Consider the following 18,675-nt stretch of genomic DNA (forward strand, 5'->3'; position numbering starts at 1 on the left):
AGGTCATGTCTTGGATATTTAGTAAATACTAAATTTTTATAGTGTGCAGTAATGTGTTATACATTTTGCTGTTTCTTGGAATAATCTACATCGATCATAAAATCTAGATAGCTTATGGATAATTTCTCTAATTTTGGTGGCCCTGTCCTGGTACTAATGCAACATCCAAAATCCATCTATTTCCCCAAGCAAAACTGCATGAAAGACATTAGTTTGATTTTTAAAAATAATTTGTCTTGAAAACCAGAAATTTTGAACAAATCAAAGAGAAAAAAACTAATGCTATTATTTACAGGCAAAGGATGGGGAAAAGGGTAGATTAAACCTTGATGTTTGGTAACATTGGTAACATATTGGTTGAGTTCATGCTACCCATAGAGAAGGCTCATTTGACTGCCTTCTTGGATCATAATTCTCTTATCAACTCTATCCAGTAGTCAGCTATTTTCAATCATATTTGATGAAGCCAGTGGCATGTGCCCCTTATCAACATTGGCTGAGCAATAGCTCAGTAAAGTGATGCCAGATTTTTTTTCCAAAAATATTTATATAGGGTAATTTTTCTCCAATTTCTCATTTGTTCTAAGAATGTCCATCAATCTTCCTGTTATTAAGTGAAAGAATGATATTCTTTCAATAGCTATCTTACTATGATGGATACTGAGATTGGTGAATATTGTACAAGTGTTTGCTAGGAGAATTTCTAATTCTGTTAAAGTCTAATTTACAGTACCAAAGTTTATATTAAATTCTGGTAATGCATAGCTTTTAATTGCTTTAAATATGTTCTTATTCAGTTTTGACTTCAGAATGCCAGTAATTCTCTACCTGTATTCAACCACAACCTTCTTTTTAATACCTTTATGCTTTAGGTGTCTTTCCTGGATTAGAACAGGGTATTTATAGATATTACCTTTATCTATCTGCTCAGTATAGCCTCACACAGTGCCTTCAATCTCTAGTATTCCTTGGCTATTAAAGATTCTGCACTTATTAAGCAGAAATTCTATTTTTATTTCATTAAAGGATTCCATGTGTTAAAGAAGCTATTAACATATTTTTTCTGTAGACACATATAGCTTGATATGACCATATAATCAATAAAATGATTCCTATGATATTTTGATTCTCTCTTTAATTTGCAAGCCATATTCAATTCTTTTTTAGGAAAAGTAATTATGAATTTAAAGACTAGGCACACTTAAATCATGTTATATTCTTAACATTATTGTATTGGTAGCATGTTCTAAATAAAGAACAGTTTTCTTTGTACATACCAAAATTCTAATAATCAGTATAGCTGTATTTATTGTAGCATACAAATAAGTCATGGGCATGGAACTGATTGAAAGGCTTTATATAAGTAACACCAACTTTTGGGGTATTTTGCTCAGTATTTACTAAATCACTAAATTACTTTTCCCTTTCCTACTCAAACCCTCATTTTTTTTTTACCATGCCCTTTTATTTTCTCTTCAGGCAATGTACTATTTTAAATGCTCCTAGAAATTTTAGTGATACAGACTATGTATTCTGTTTATGAGTTAGTTACACAAACACTTAAATTTTGGTAAAATGTCTTGCTGAGAATTCATTATCATTATTGCCATTATAACATTTTTATCATGTAGTCTTTGATTATTCTTGAGTTTCAATACACTCAAAGATAACCCAGTGTTTTCCAAAATGCTAGTAAAAAGGAATTATTGTTTATTAAAGCAAATAGTTTTTTTTTAAATAGACTTTTGGGAATTTAGTTCTGGAAAATGCATAGGAAGAACAATTGCCTATCTCTTGAAATGTCAATAATGTCTCATTTTCTTCTTTCCACTTGACATGTGAAATTTGGGGCATTCTTCTCACTTCTCCATCTCTATGTAACAGTGTGGGTTGGCGTCCTTATTTGAAAGCTAAACATGTTAGGTATTTAAACATACTTAGAATCCATAATTGAGTTCACTTTCTGGACTTTTTTAATCAAACATTTTTGTGAAATATTAAAAGTAGAGTCTGGTTCAGAACTACTGTTAGAATTTATAAAATCTATTAAATAAGTAGGTGTTTGTCTATTCACTGAGTCAATTAGTCTCACACAAATTCTGTAAAGAACTTTTATTCTAATAAAGTGGTTTCATCAGCTGTAAAAAAGGTTGGAATTAGCTGAACTTCTAGGTCCTTGCAGATTTAAAATTATATGAGTTTAATATTTAGCAAGGCACAAAATTTTCTTTTTCCAAAACTAAATTTTGCAATTTCTTCTTTCTCTACTCATATTTCCAATTTCAGATCTATTCACTATATTTTATCCTTTAAGTATAACTTTAATATATAACAAAACTAATTAACTTTGCTTTATTATTATACAATATACACAACTACTTCCTCAAAATCTCTCTCATATATATATGTGTGTATGTGTTTATATATATATATATATATATATATATATATATATATCACCATCCTTCTTAACAATGTGAAAACCATGACTGACAGAACATGTAACATTTCATACGTATAACCTTTTACCTCTCTAATCAAAGGAGGGATGTTTGTTCTAATATCTGAAATTTGGAACTGATATCCATCACTGGATCAATATTAAATTCTGGGGTTTTTTGGTGTTATCTTCTTATATCTTATTATAGCAATTGTGCATATAACTTCTGTTTTCTTCACTCTGCCTCATTCTATAGAAATCTAACTTTTAAAACTATTTTTTTCTTTATTCTCTTGAACATAATTTATGGCTAGGCCAAGTTGGCCTTTGTATATTGCCTCATGTAGCACATGCTGCACTTGTGTTTTTGCATGGGCTGTCTCTTTTGCCTAGTCCATTTCCTCCTATTTCCTTCAAAACTGTTGAAACAACACTTTCTACATGAAGCTTTTCCTGATAATATTTTCAGTTTTCCTTTCTCCAAAATTTTCTTTAGATTTATTTCACATATACCATGTTGTCTCTGTCATATAATTTACATTTCTTGAAGAAAGCAACTACTTCATTTTTGTTTTTATATTCCTAGGAACTATAATTCTTAGGGATACATAATTCTTAATAACAAATTGATTTCCATATTTATCTGAATTCCCCATATCTGTCAATCTACTACCTTCATAGTCTACTATGAATTTGTTGTGCTGGGTTGTTTCAGGCATATTCATCTCTTTGTGACCTCATTCTGAAGTTTTCTTGGCAAAGATACTAGTTATTTTCCATTTCCTTCTCTGGCTGATTTTATGGATGAGGAAACAAAGACTTGTTCAGGATCGTACAAGTGTCTGAGACTGAATTTGAACTCATGAAGATGAGTGTTACTGATTCCAAGTCCAGTACTCTATTTACAATGCTACCTAACTTCCCTACAATGTATTTTGTCATTTCCTAGTTGATGGTCATCTACTTTGCATAAGAGTTTGGTTTTCCAGCAACAAAAAATGCTGCTAGGAATATTTTGATATGGTTGTATATTTTCTTTCTGATACTGAACTTTGAAGAATATATGTCTAGTGCTGGTTTAGATGATCAAAGAATATTAAGTTAGTAACTTTTCTCAGTATCAAACTGATTTCAAGAGTGGTTGGATTAAAACACACAAATCAAATGAACAAGTATTTAAGTGCCCATTATGTGTCAGGCACTGTGCTAAGCATGCATTAGTATGCCTGTATTCCAACAGCAATTTCAACATTGACAATTTTTTTTCTTCTGGAATGGAAGTCTTGATTTTGAATCTGTTGAAGCAGTTATTTCCCCTGGCTTCCTTTTCCTTTATGCAGATAATCTCAAAAGAGTGGCCAATATGGCCTGCCTGAGATAGAGGACATATTATAAGTTTAGGTTTTTGTAATTTGATATTACATTAAATAATTATCTTGTTTCTTTGAATTATACATAATATACTTCAACAACAATACTATATGATGAGCAGTTCTGATGGACTTGGCCATCCTCAGCAACGAGATCAACCAAATCATTTCCAATGGAACAGTAATGAACTGAACCAGCTACAGCTGTAGCAGAGAAAGAACTCTGGGTGATGACTAAAAACCATTACATTGAACTCCCAATCCCTATATTTATGCCCACCTGCATTTTTTATTTCCTTCACAAGCTAATTGTACAATATTTCAGAGTCTGATTCTTTTTGTACAGCAAAATAATGGTTTGGTCATGTATATTTATTGTGTATCTAATTTATATTTTAATATATTTAACATCTACTGGTCATCCTGCCATCTGGGGAAAGGGGTGGAGGGTAAGAGGTGAAAAATTGGAACAAGAGGTTTGGCAATTGTTAATGCTGTAAAGTTACCCATGCATATAACCTGTAAATAAAAGGCTATTAAATAAATAAATAAATAAAATAAAATAAAAAAAGAATTATACATAATACCTGGGATAATGCCTCTACATAGGATAAGCTGAATAAATATTTACTTGGCTAACAAATGGATGAAATCAATGGAAATCACTCCCTCACAAACACATCCCTGATCAGGCATTCTGTTCTAATCGACAGATACTAGCATAAGTCTGAAAGTCATGTTACTCTTCATAAATAAAAAATAATAATTTTAATAAAGTTTTAATAATAGTTTTTAATAAAGTTTTTAATAAAGATTTAAATGTTATCATTATCCACAAATTGCAGTATGAACTTTTTTTCCACTTGAAGCTAAAAATCAAAAAAGCATAAAATCTTTATATATTATGGCATCTTCTGACTTTGCATAAGATAATGAATACATTGATCACCAAACTGAAAAAGTAGTAATAACTCTCTTCCCCTTTTTTGACACTGAGACAAAAACAATGCTTTTTCTCTGGGAAAATGTGTCCTTCATTTTTTTTCATTCATTTACTTTTTACAGATTGATTCTGATGGTATGATTACAATGGAGGAGCAAATTATCCTCCTGCTGAAGGCCAAGATGCAGTGTGAACTGAATATCACTGCTCAGCAACAAGAGGGAGGTAAGGATGTTCAAAATACTTCTGTATAATCTTAGAATACATATAAGTTGCTGCCTTCCTTTCAGTCTCTTTAAAGTGGGAGATGAAAATTCTAAAGTTAAATTCTCATTCATATATAATATATACAGTTTAGATTTCAATCCACCAAGAATGCACAAAATTATTCGAGAAAATTGTAGGTATGATTAAACCAGATATAGGAAGAATTGGGAAAATTTATATTTTTAAATAAGGAACTTAAAAATAGCTAAATAACTTCACATGCTTATGGGGGAATGAAAGGAAAATATGAAATGATAAGCATCTATATATTATAGACACAATATAAACTAGAGATCAAGAAATCTAGAATTAAGCCCAAGCTCTGCTTCTTAATTGCTATGTGATTTGGGGTAAATCATTACTTTCTCTAGGGTTTTGTTTTGACATCTATGTAGTTATTTTGTCATTTTTTAATCGGGATCCCTTATAGAATTTGGGGGGGGGCAAAGATTCTGTAGTGGTTTGCCATTTTTTTCTCTAGCTCATTTTGCCAGTGATGAAAATGAAGCAAACAGAGCTAAGTGACTTGCTCAGGATCTCACAGCTAGTGCCTGAGTTCTGATTTGAATTTGGATCTTGCTGATTCCAGGTTGAGTAGTTCATCCACTGTGCCACTTAGCTGCCCTTTTATATCTGCAAAATTGAGGTAATGAAATAAAAATGTCTATCTCAAAGAGCTGTGAAGGACAAATGAAACTGACATTGTATATGAAAACACTTTTTATATTATTCAGTGCTTTATGAGAGAAAATTATTAATGGTGAAATATAAATTTCTGGAAAAGATACTTTTTAAAAAGAAATCTTCCTATAAATTAAAAAAACAGGAATGTAGTTAAACATGGGAAAATTTTACACTGATTTTAAACAGATATTTTTCTTGTTATTAGCTGGTAAGTTACTTAAGATCTCCCCTATTCCTTCCTCAGTTTAGTCCTTTGTAAAACGAGAGGATGAGTAGAGCCTTCAAAACAGGACCAAATCAGTATGCAGACAATCCAATTTCCCATCTTTTTCCTTTTAAATAATGGGATAGAAAACCAAAAGAGGAACAACTTTAAGAGGAAAGATTGAAGGCAAATACCAATTTAACATTTAAAATCATGACTGTGAATGAGATGAATTCACTCACTGAATATAAAGAAATAATAAAGTTGAATACAAAGCAAAACCTATGAATGTGAGAACAAAAATATGCATATGATATTACAGTGAGAAACTAGGAGAAACTATTTTACTTCAGAAGAAATCAAAAAAGAAGTTATAGCTGTGAAAGTTTTTGATGAGGGAGTCATAAAAAATGAACATGATTAAAAACAATAAACAGTGAGACTGGTGCTTAAAGCATTATCAATATTATAAATATCAATAATTTGTTTATGTGCACTAAAATAACATCTAAATATATATATAAAAGTTAATCAAAATATAGAAAGATACCTGCAGTAATATAATTATAGTGGAGGACCACATTGTGTACCCTGTTCAGAAAAATCTAAAAGACAGACAGGAAAGAAGATATAAGCAAAATTTTAGAAAAGTTATATATGATGGACTTCTGATAATTACTGAATGGATTAGAAAGGATAATATAGATTTCTTTGTTGTGTATAGCACCTTTAAAAAAAACTTGTAATTTATTAGGACCTCAAAACTTTACAAAGAAATTTTAAAAGTAACTTTATATTTTGCTGATCACAATTCAATAAAAATGACAAATTAAAAACTATTGAAGGAAGGATTAAAATTTATTGCAAACTAAATAAATAATCTTAAAGAATTGGTGAATAAAAATCGAGCTATATAATTCTCCTTTTCTATTCTTCTTGGTATAAGGAGATATTCTTTATTCTCTGTCCTATTTTGGTAGGGTTAGCTAGGCAACACAGTGAATAGAGCACCAGTTTGAAATCAGGAAGACCTGGCTACCTGTATGAGCCTGGGCAAATTACTTTATATCGATTTGCCTCAGTTTCTTCATCCATAAAATGGATATATATATATAATTATTGTAGCAAAGAAATAAAAATTAAGGGAATCCATACCAAGTGAAGAATAAATAAACCAGTTTTGATATTTAAATGTAATGTAACTTTATTAGTCTATAAGAAATAATGAAAGAGAATAATTAAGACAAGTCTTATAATACTCAATGAAGTGATACAGAGTGAAGAGGAGAACAAACAATTTATTCCACAACAAACTTTTAAGGGAAATTAATTTTGAAAAAGACTTAAGATCAGGTAAAGAAAAAGAGAGAAAAAGAAAGAGAAGGGAAGGGCCAGTGCAGTGGGGGAGAGAACAAAAGGGAACTTTTATCAAGTGCCTACCACCAAGCTAAAAACTTTCCAGATATTTCATTTGATAGTTAGATATGTGATAAAGAAGTATTCTTTCTTCCTCCTGACAGAAAAGTGATGCATTTAAGATGCTGAATGTGATACACATTTTCTGACAAGACAAAAATGGGAATTTGCTTTACTTGACTAGATGTTAGAAAAAGAATTTTCTTTTTTTTTTTTTTCAATTTTGGGAGAAAAGTGAAAAAAATAGAAGATATGGTGATAGGGTTTCCTTCTTCCTCAAAAAACAAGAAAGAAAAGAGGGCCATTGAGGTTTTTAGAGAATTGAAAGATAGGGATTATTAATGTGCAGAACTAAACAGAATAAACATCAATTAAGCAGGATAGCATTAAAAGTTACATGTTGAATTTACTATATATTTAATAAGAAAAAAACAGGCTACATATACAGTTTCATTAAAAATCTTTTTCCAGTCTAATTTGTATATAAAAAGGCTCATTTCATTTGTTATTTATTAAATTCTTTTTTTACTCTGAAAAGACTATTTTAAAATTTTTTTCAATAAAGCTTTTATTTTCAAAACATATGCACGGATAATTTGACAACATTGACCCTTGCATAGACTTGTGTTTCAGATTTTTTCCTTCCCCCCACTCCCTCACCTAGATGACAAGCAAAACAATATATGTTAAACATATTAAAATATATGTTGAATATATTTTTATAAACATATTTATACAATTTTCCTGCTGCATGAGCAAAATCGGATCAAAAAAGAAAATAAATAAGAAAACAAAATGCAAGCGAACAACAACAAAAAGAGTGAGAATGTTATGTCGTGATCTACATTTGGTTCCTATAATCCTCTCTCTAAATGGCTCTCTTCATCACAAGATTGCTGGAACTGGCATCAATCATCACATTGTTGAAAAGACTCATGTTCATCAGAATTGATCATTTTATAATATTGATGTTGTCATATACAATGATCTCCTGGTTCTTCTCATTTCACTTAGCATCAGTTCATCTAAGTCTCTCCTAGCCTTTCTAAATTCATCCTCCTGATAATTCCTTAAAGAACAATAATATTCTATAACATTCATATACCATAACCTATTCAGCTATTGTCCAACTGATGGGTATCCACTTAGTTTTCAGTTTCTTCCTATTACAAAAAGGGCTACCACAAACACTTTTGCACGTGTGGGTCCCTTTGCTTCCTTTAGGATCTCTTTGGAATATAGGCCCAATAGAAGCACTGCTTTGACTGCTAAGTCAAAGGGTATTCACAGTTTGATAACTTTTTGAACTTAGTTCCAAATTGCTTTCCAGAATGGCTGGATCCATTTACAATTCCACCAACAATGTATTAGTTTTCCCATATCCCCTCCAACATTCATCCTTGCCTTTTCCTCTCATCTTAGCCAATCTGAGAGGTGTATAGTGGTATCTCAAGTTGTCTTAATTTGCATTTCTCTGATTAACAGTGATATGGAACATATGATTAGAAATAGTTTTAATTTATTCATCTGAAAATTGCCTGTTCATATCCTTTGACCACATGTAAATTGGAGAATGACTTAGATGCTTATAAATTTGAGTCAGTCCTCCATATATTTTAGAAATGACTCCTTTATCTGAACCCTTAAATGTAAAAATGATTTCCTAATTTATTGCTTCCCTTCTGATCTTGTCTGCATTAGTTTTGTTTGCACAAAAACTTTTTAACTTAATATAATCAAAATTATCTATGTGGTATTCAATTATGAATTCCAGTTCTTCTTTGGACACTAATTCCTTCATTCTTCATAGATCTGAGAGGTAAACTATCCTATGTTCCTCTAATTTGCTTATAATATCATTCTTTGTGTCTAAATCATGAACCCATTTCAATCTTATCTTGGTATTTGGTGTTAGGTGTGGGTCGAATCCTAATTTCTTCCATATTAGTTTTCATATTAGTTCATATTAGTTTTCAATTTTCCCAGCAGTTTTTGTCAAAAGCTGGTGCCTTTGGGTTTCTCAAACACTAGACTGCTATAGTTATTGCTTATTTTGTCCTGTGATCCTAACATATTCCACTGATAGACTACTCTGCTTTATAATATAGTTTAGATCAGGCACAGCTAGGCCACTTTCATTAGCATTATTTTTTTCATTAATTCCCTTGAAATTCTTGACCTTTTGTTCTTCCAGATGAACTTTGTTACTATTTTTTCTAGATCTGTAAAATAATTTCTTGGGAATTTGATTGGTATGGCACTAAATAAGTAGATTAATTTAGATAGCTTTGTCATTTTCATTATATTTGCTTGGCCTATCCATGAGCACTTGATATTTTTCCAAGTGATTAGATCTGGCTTTATTTGTGTGGAAAGCATTTTGTAGTTGTGTTCAAATAGTTACTGACTTTCCCTTGGCAGAAAGATTCCCAGATATTTTATACTATAGACACTTATTCTGAATGGAATTTCTTTTTGTATCTTTTACTGCTGGACTTTGTTAGTAAAATATAAAAATGCTGATGATATATGTGGATTTATTTTTTATCCTGCAACTTTGCTAAAGTCATGAATTGTTTCTAGTAGTTTTTTAATTGATTCTCTAGGGTTCTCTAAGTATACCATCATATGATATGACCTACTCTAATTCCTTTAATCTCTTTTTCTTCTCCTATTGCCAAAGCTGACATTTCTAATAGTGGGCAACCTTGTTTATCCCCATTAAATATGATGCTTGCTGATGGTTTTAAATAGATGCTACTGATCATTTGAAGGAAAAGTCCATTTATTCCTATATTCTCTAGTGTTTTTAATAGGAATGGGTATTGAATTTTATCAATTTTTTTTCTGTATCTATTGAGATAACCATGTGATTTTTGTTAGTTTGGTTATTGATATAGTTGATTATGCTGACCATTTTCCTAATATTGAACCAACCCTGTATTCCTAGTATAAATCCTATTTGGTCATAGGGTCATTATTCTGGGGATGACTTTCTATAATCCTGTTGCTAATATTTTACTTAACATTGTTAAATCAATATTCATTAGGAATATTGGTCTATAGTTTTCTTTCTCTGTTTTCACCCTACCTGGTTTGGCTATCAGCACCATATTTGTGTCATAAATGGAATTTGGTAGGACTCCTTTCCCCTTTTTTTTTTCAAATAGTTTATATAGTATTTGAATTAATTGTTCTTTGAATGTTTGGTAGAATTCACATATAAATCCATCTGGCCCTGGAGATTTTTTCTTAGGGAGCTAATTAATAGCTTGTTCTATTATTTTTTCTAAAAGAGGACTATTTAAATGATTTATTTCCTCTTCTGTTAACCTGGGCAATCTATATTTTTGTAGATATTCCTCCATTTCATTTAGAATATCAAATTTATTTTCATATGTAGTTGAGCAAAAACTCCTAATTATTCTTCACAAGCTAATTGTACAATATTTCAGAGTCTGATTCTTTTTGTACAGCAAAATAACGGTTTGGTCATGTATATTTATTGTGTATCTAATTTATATTTTAATATATTTAACATCTACTGGTCATCCTGCCATCTGGGGAAAGGGGTGGGGGGGTAAGAGGTGAAAAATTGGAACAAGAGGCTTAGCAATTGTTAATGCTGTAAAGTTACCCATACATATAACCTGTAAATAAAAGGCTATTAAATAAAAAAAACAAAAAAAACCCTCCTAATTATTGCTCTAATTTCTTCTTCATTGGTGGAAAATTCTCCCTTTTCATTTTTGAGAGTAACAATTTGATTTTCTTCTTTTCTTTTTCTAATCAAATTAACTAAAGGTTTATCTATTTTGTTTGCTTTTTCAGAAAAAAAAAGCTCTTCTATTTATTTAATTAATTAATTATTAATTTTATTCATTAATTCAATAGTTTTCTTATTTTTTATTTTGTTAATTTCCCCTTTTATTTTCAGAATTTCAAATTTTGTATTTAGCTGATGCTTTTTAATTTGTTCTTTTTCTAGCTTTTTTAGTTGTAAGCCCAATTCACTGATCTTCTCTTTCTCTATTTTATGCAAGTAAGCATCTAGAGCTATAAAATTTCCTCTTATAACAACTTTTGCTGTACCCCACAAATTTTGATATGTTGTCTCATTATTGTCATTCTCTTGGATGAAATTCTTGATTGTTACTATGATTTGCTGTTTCAACCATTCATTCCTTTGGATTAGATTGTTTAATTTCCAATGAACTTTTTAGTCTATTTTCTCCTGGCCTTATATTGCATGTGATTTTTATTGCATCATGATCTGAAAAAAGTGCATTTATTATTTCTGCCTTTCTGCATTTGATTTTGAGGTTTTTATATCCTAATACATGGTCAATTTTTGGATCCATGAACTGCTGAGAAAAAAGTAAACTCCTTCCTGTTTCCATCCAATTTTCTCCAAAGATCTATCATACCTAACTTTTCTAATATTTTGTTTACTTTCTTAAGTCCTTATTTATTTTGTGTTTTGATTTATCTGGTTCTGAGAGAGCAAGGTTGAGGTCCCCCACTAGTATAGTTTTGCTATACTATTTATTCTTGCATCTCTCTTAATTTCTCCTCTAGGAATTTGGATGCTATACCACTTGGTGCATATATGTTTAGTATTGATATTGCTTCTTTATCTATGGTACCCTTTAGTAAAATGTAGTTTCCTTCCTTTTCTCTTTTAATTAGATCTAGCTTTGCTTTTACATGATCTGAGAATAGGATTGCTACCCCTGCTTTTTTACTTCACTTGAAGCATAATAGATTCTGCTCTAGCCCTTAACTTTCACTCTATATGTATCACTATGCTTTAAATGTGTTTCTTGTAAACAACATATTGTAGGATTCTGGCTTTTAATCCAGTCTGCTATCAGCTTCTGTTTATGGAAGAGTTCATCCCATTAAAATTCAAAGTTAAAATAACTAATTCTGTATTTCCTGCCATCTTATTTACCCTAGGTTATACTTTTCTCTTTCCTACCCTCCTTCTCTCCTCCCCAGTATTTTGCTTTTGATGACCATCTCCCTCAAACAATCTTCCCCCTTTAGAGCCCCTCCTCCTTTTTTTAAACCTTTCCCCTATTACTTCTGTTTTCCCTTCTATTAGTCTTTACCTTTCTTTTTCCCTTTTCCCTCACACTTCTCTATAAAGTGAGACATGGTTCTCTGTGAAAGCTAATATGTCTGATAGTCTTTCTTAGAGCCAAATCTAATGAGAGTAAGATTAACATAATGCTCATCCCCCTCCTTTTTTCCCCTCAGTTATAGTAGGCTTTCTTTGCCTCTTCATGAGATGTAATTTCTCTTATTTTACCTCATTTCCCCTCTTTTTCTAGTACAATCCCCTTTCCATCTCTGATTTCTTTCTCATATTATCATAATAAAATAAAATTATATCCACATTCTCTAAGTATACCCATAACAAAAATATAGTTCTCAAAAGTTTTTACCTTTGTATGCTTCTCTTGAGTTCTGTGTTAAGAGATCAAATTTTTTGTTCAGTTCTGGTCTTTTCATTAAAAATAGGTGAAATTCATCTATATCACTGAATGTTCATTTTCTTCCTTGAAAAATAATGCTCATTTTATCTGGGTAGCTTATTCTTGGCTGTAATCCAAGTTCCTTTGTCTTTTAAAATATCAGATTCCAGGCCCTTCAATGCTTTAAGGTGAAACCTGTTAAGTCCTGGATAATCCTAATTGTGACCTCTCAGGAATTAAATTGTTTTTTTCTGACTGCTTGCAATATCTTTTCCTTGGTGAGATAGTTCTGAAATTTAGCCACCATATTCCTTGGGGATTTAATTTTGGGCTCTCTTTCAGGAGGTGATTGTTGAATTCATTCAATGGTTATTTTACCTTCTGATTCTAAAATTTCATGGCAGTTTTCTTTTATGATTTCCTATAAGATAATATCTAAGTTCTTTTATTTATCATGTGTTTCAGGAAGTCCAATAATCCTTAGATTGTCTCTCCTAGATCTATTTTCCAGGTCAGTTCTTTTTCCTAATATGTATTTCATATTTTCTTCCATTTTTCATTTGTTTTTGTTTTTGTTTGGCTGATTCTTGAGGTCTTATTGAGTCATTCATTTCCATTTGTTCAACTCTAATTTTTAGTCCATTATTTTCTTCAGTTACCTTTTTTAGTTTTTTTTTATTGGTCAATTGAATTTTTTTGTTCATTTGATTCTTTTTCCATTTCACAAATTTTGTATTTCCTGTGGTGTCTTTTTCGTATCTATTTTGTAGAGCATTATATGCCATTCCTTCTTACAATGATCTTATTTCATTTCCCCACTTTTTTCCTAGCTCTCTGTTAAGATCCTTTATGTAATCTTCTAAGAAAGCCTTGTGAAAAGGGAATTAGCTCATATCTCCCTTTGGGGCTTCATCTGAAGTTTCTTTACCTTTAGGAACCTCAGGATTTGAGATCTGTTCTTTTTTCTCTCAATAAAAGCTGCTTATGATAAGAGTTCTATTGGGTTTTTTTTTATTATTATTTTTTAAGGCCTGAGGTCTGGTCAATGCAAAGGAGTGATAGCTACTTTAATTTGCCCTGGGACAGTTCTTCATGGGGCTCAGTGGTTTACAATTTGCCTTTTGTAGCAAATCTGCCAAACTACCTGCTTGCAACTAGGACAGAGTAGCCTAAGAGGCTCACAGAAGATTCTCAGGTGAATGGCAGCCACAGAGCTCTGACTCAACTCTCCAGCTCCTTGACCCAGTCTCCATGTGCTGCAGTCTAGACTTGGCAGATTGTGTCCTACCCATTTGAAACAGAGTTCCTCCAAGGTATCTTGTGGAAATGTGTTGTTCTGCAAATATCCTTTGACTCTAAAACCACTTTAGAGGTTTAATCTGCTGTTGGTTTGAGAGAAGGTCAGAGGAGGTCACAGAAAATCATGTGTGCTCTCCACCATGTTGGCTCCACTGCCATTATTTATTAAATTCACAATGAAAAAAAAAAACAAAAACAAATAAATTTAAAGTCTTTGACTAGATGAATTCTGAGTTTCCTTTTAACTATAATATGCCTTAAGTTTATGGTCACGTTATCTCATAGCAAATAATAAAGGTTTCCCTATTTGACTACTTTCAGATGAAAATTGAGAGAAAAAAAATCTGAATTAGTAAAATAAAAATACAAGGGAACTAAAAAACATTTCATTTTTAATTTCTCTCAAGAATTAAAAAGAAAAACAGAAAAATCTCAAGCCAAGGAAACTGAATGGACATTTCAAGGATTTTAAAAAACAACTTTAATTTTGATCATAGCTTTTGTGTCTAATCCTGTCATTCTACAGAAAAAGCTAAGTGACTTGCCCACCATCACATCAGTAGTGATAAAGCCAAGATTTGAATCCAGAATCTTTGACTGCAAAGTCACAGCTCTTTCTTCTATGCTATTTATACTACACATTATGATGATCAGCAATTATATTACTACTAATATAACTTCCAAACATAGTTCTAATTTTTCTTAAAGGAATAAAAGAATGGATGTTCTACTCCCAAGACATTACAATATTTCTTTTGATACCACAGCTTAAAAATTCAAACTATTAGCTTTTGTGCTGGCACATATAAAGGTTTGGGTATGATAATTAATGATGTAATTTAGGAAGTAAGAATGGTGAGTCATTATGCAACTGATTATAAGAAACAACCAATTCATTTTTTCTTGTGATAAGTAATGAAATATAGTTTACTCTTATTGTATGTGAAATGATGAAGACAGAAAAATATGCTAATTAAAATTTGCACTTAGTTGAGCATCTTCTATAAACTCTCTGAGAAGCAGGATCCTCAATTATGGAAATATCTGATCTTTATTAAAGGGTCAACCTTAAAATGTATTGTTAAGTAAGCTTGTCTGTAAATTGTTTTGATTGAAGAAGAGTAATTTTTTGGAAATAGACAAATGTCTAGAAGGGAATTATAGCGAAGTCCTTTTGATTACGTTGAATATCATTAAAATTAACTACTGATTGTAATAACAATGTAATTAACAAATAAACCAATAATATAATTTAATATATATTTGTAGCTTTAAGTATTCATGTACAATGAACCTTGTGAAAAGTGCCCCTGCCAGAAAATTTTATATGACCAAGTCATACAATTTTAGAAGGGAAAATAGCTGACAAAAGATAAGCATAAAGAAATTAGGTGGTACAGTAGATGGAAGACTAGAATTCAAATTAAAAAAGACCTGAGTTCATATCAAATCTCAGACACTTATTATCTGGATGACTTTGGTCAAGTTATTTAACCTTTCTATCAGGTTTCTCATCTGTGAAAAGGAGAAAATAATGGCACTTCCCTCATAGGGTGGTTAAGAAGTGATTAAGAGGTATCTACTGAAATAAATGTTGAGGCAAGTAGGTTGCACAGTGGACAGAGCACCAGCCCTGGAGTCAAGAGAAACTGAGTTCAAATTTGGCCTCAGATACTTCACACTTATAAGTTGTGTCACCCCAGGCAACCATTTAATCTTTACTCATCTTGCCAAAAAAAAAAAAATGTCAAGTGCTATGCAAACTTTAAAAGGCAATATAACTTCTATTATTATTATTATTATTCTCATTACAGGTAGAATGTATGCAGATGTAGTAGAAAAGATGTTAGATAAATCATGGGTGTTATGAGATGTCAGTTACTAATAATAAAGGCAAAAGGATATAATATTTTGTGTAGGAAGAAATTGAGGATGGAAGTTGTTACTTCATAAGAAGCATTTTGAAAGAAGGCAGTAAGTCCAGAGTGGGTGGAAACAATGAGAGCATTTCATACAGCTGGAAATAGATGTAGGTGGGTTTGGGCACAAAGAAGGAGGCAGGAACCAAGGTGTAGAAATTTGCTAAAGAAACATATTTAAGTTTGCGACATGTAATGAAACAATCATTATTTCTTAGGTTAAAATGAAGCTTTCTTCAATAAAATTTTATTTTTTTGGGAAAAAATACTGTGAATAATTTCCCAGAAATAAAACCAAATCATGTTCTTAAGGCATTATCCAAGAAATCAAGGTATATTGATGAATGAATTATATCAGTAATATGACAGATATCAAGGACACATTTCCTAATAAGATAAATCAAAAGATAATTTCTTACATGAGATTTAAGTTATAATTTCAAAATTTCTCTTCATTCCACTCCCTCCTTAAATTACTAGGCAAACATAATGATTCCTTCACTTTGAGGCCCAAGTTGTTGTGCCTTCTTAATTGTCCTTTCCAGTAAACAAAGTTAGAGTAAAATTCCAGTGTGTTAATTACCCAAAACAGTATTATAGTGTGCTTCTTCATTTTAAATGAATGGAAAGAATTCAGGTATTAGTGGAATAGAATCTGTGATACAAAGTGAAAATTAGACACTATACTAAAGTAGATTATTGAATTATCATTTCAGGCAAATTGTGGGTAGAGAATGTCTAAGGTGCTGTACGTGAACAGATGTTTAAAGCCTGATGTAAATTAGCCCAAAATATCAGCAAGAATGTTGCATTTCATGGGATTGTTGAAATGCCCAGGAAGAGGTTAAGAATAGATCTTAAACCTTAGATGGGATTGTTAATCTGTCCCCACCTCCACATTTCCTGACATTTTGTTTGTACACTGGAAAATAAAGAATTAAGATTTTAGAACTAAATAGAAAGTAGTTCTATGGACTCTCCAGTAGCTGTAGTGCCTTTCTCAAAAGGATATTTTGAAAACAGTAAGGTCTGCTGCTCATGTTTTAAACTCAATGATAGATATCAGGCAAATTATTCAGGCATTTTTCACACCTGGAACTATAATCATATCATCTTTGATATTTCATACACACAGCTTTCCATTCCTGCCAATACAAAGGTACCAGTGGTTATGCTTTTAAACAAAAAGTCAAGTAGTTTTAGGGACAAGCAAGAGATAGAACTCTATTTCAGAGCAAGAGCCTTTTGGACAAGAGAACTACACTTCAGTATTATAATATATACCCCTAGGCTAATTCTTTGTGTAACTTCACTAACTCAATTTCTTTTGTCATAAAATGGAGAAAATAGCATTTGCTTTGCTAATTCATCAAGTGACTACTTAGTATGATTTCTGCCTCATCCTAATATCCACTATCTTAGATCCTCACAGTTCCCTGGATTTTTAGGTGGTCCTATAGATGGCTGCAAAAACTGAAGACCTATGTCTATATTGCCTAATGTTTTCATTGTCTTATTCTTTCACCTTCCTTCCAGAGGGAAATTGTTTTCCAGAATGGGATGGACTAATCTGCTGGCCCAGAGGCACAGTGGGGAAAATTCTGGCTGTTCCATGTCCTCCTTATATTTATGACTTCAATCATAAAGGTATTAAACTTGTCCAAAAATGGTTGATCAAAAACAAAAAAAGCTATCTGTTTTATGTTTGTAACAGAATTGAAGGTAGATGATCAGACTAAATATGTTTCCTTGCATTTTTATAGGAGTTGCATTCAGGCACTGTAACCCCAATGGAACCTGGGATTTTATGCACAGTTTAAATAAAACATGGGTCAATTACTCAGAATGTCTCAGCTACTTCCAACCAGAAAGCAACACAAGAAAGGTATCTAGATGTTTTTTAAATACATATTGTATTGACCCTTTCACTATTTTTGATATCACCCAATTATATATGGAAGTCATTTTTCTAATTCCTTCATTGAAATGTGGAAAACAAAGAGCAAGAATAAATTATTAGATTCATTTTATTCAATTAAGCAAACATTTAAAGCCTACTGAATATAAAAATCACTGTTTTTCTACATCTTGGTCTTTTCTGATATTGTTCATACTGTATGAGCTTATTTTCTCTTTCAGGTATCAATCTCAGAGAACAGGAAATTTCTGTTTCTTCCTGAGGTCAGGGCCATTTCTAGATATCAACCAAATGGAAAAACAACAATGACAAATGAAGAGATTGAACTATATAGTCTTTTTTTTAAAGGCCCTTTCTAAATTTTAACTCTATTATCCTATGCTTGCTTCTTACCTCCTCATGAATTGTCTTCTTCTACATTCTTTGAAGCCCACAATATTTTAATCTCTGGCTACCCCTCTACCTACCCTGGGAGATAAGTCATGATTTCCTTTTTTCTCATTTTCCTTCATAACACTGAGCGAGGTTCTATTTTCTATCCACAGAAGACAGTGGGAGTACCTTTTGATTTTAGAGACATGGCAGATTTTGAAATCTTAGAAAGAATGACTAGGTATTAATTTTGTGAATATTTGAAATATTGGAGGCATATTAGCATAATGGAGAATTAGCCCCCCTAAAAGTCAAGAATAGCTGGATTCAAGGCTTTTATTCAAAAAAGTACTAGCTGTATG

The 18,675-nt window shown here is 31.5% G+C and overlaps 1 protein-coding gene across 1 annotated transcript in view; it reads left to right on the forward strand.

The window, feature by feature from the left end:
• Positions 1-17,786: 17,786 nt before the first annotated feature.
• The window catches only part of PTH2R (parathyroid hormone 2 receptor), a 68,722-nt gene continuing 67,833 nt past the window's right edge, over positions 17,787-18,675 (forward strand). The window contains exon 1 of the mRNA XM_031963692.1: positions 17,787-17,908. Coding sequence (XP_031819552.1) covers positions 17,831-17,908 — 78 coding nt within the window. The 5' untranslated portion in view covers positions 17,787-17,830. The remainder of the gene's footprint in view (positions 17,909-18,675) is intronic.

This window comes from Sarcophilus harrisii, chromosome 3 (genome assembly GCF_902635505.1).
Source record: "Sarcophilus harrisii chromosome 3, mSarHar1.11, whole genome shotgun sequence".
NCBI lineage: Eukaryota > Metazoa > Chordata > Mammalia > Dasyuromorphia > Dasyuridae > Sarcophilus > Sarcophilus harrisii.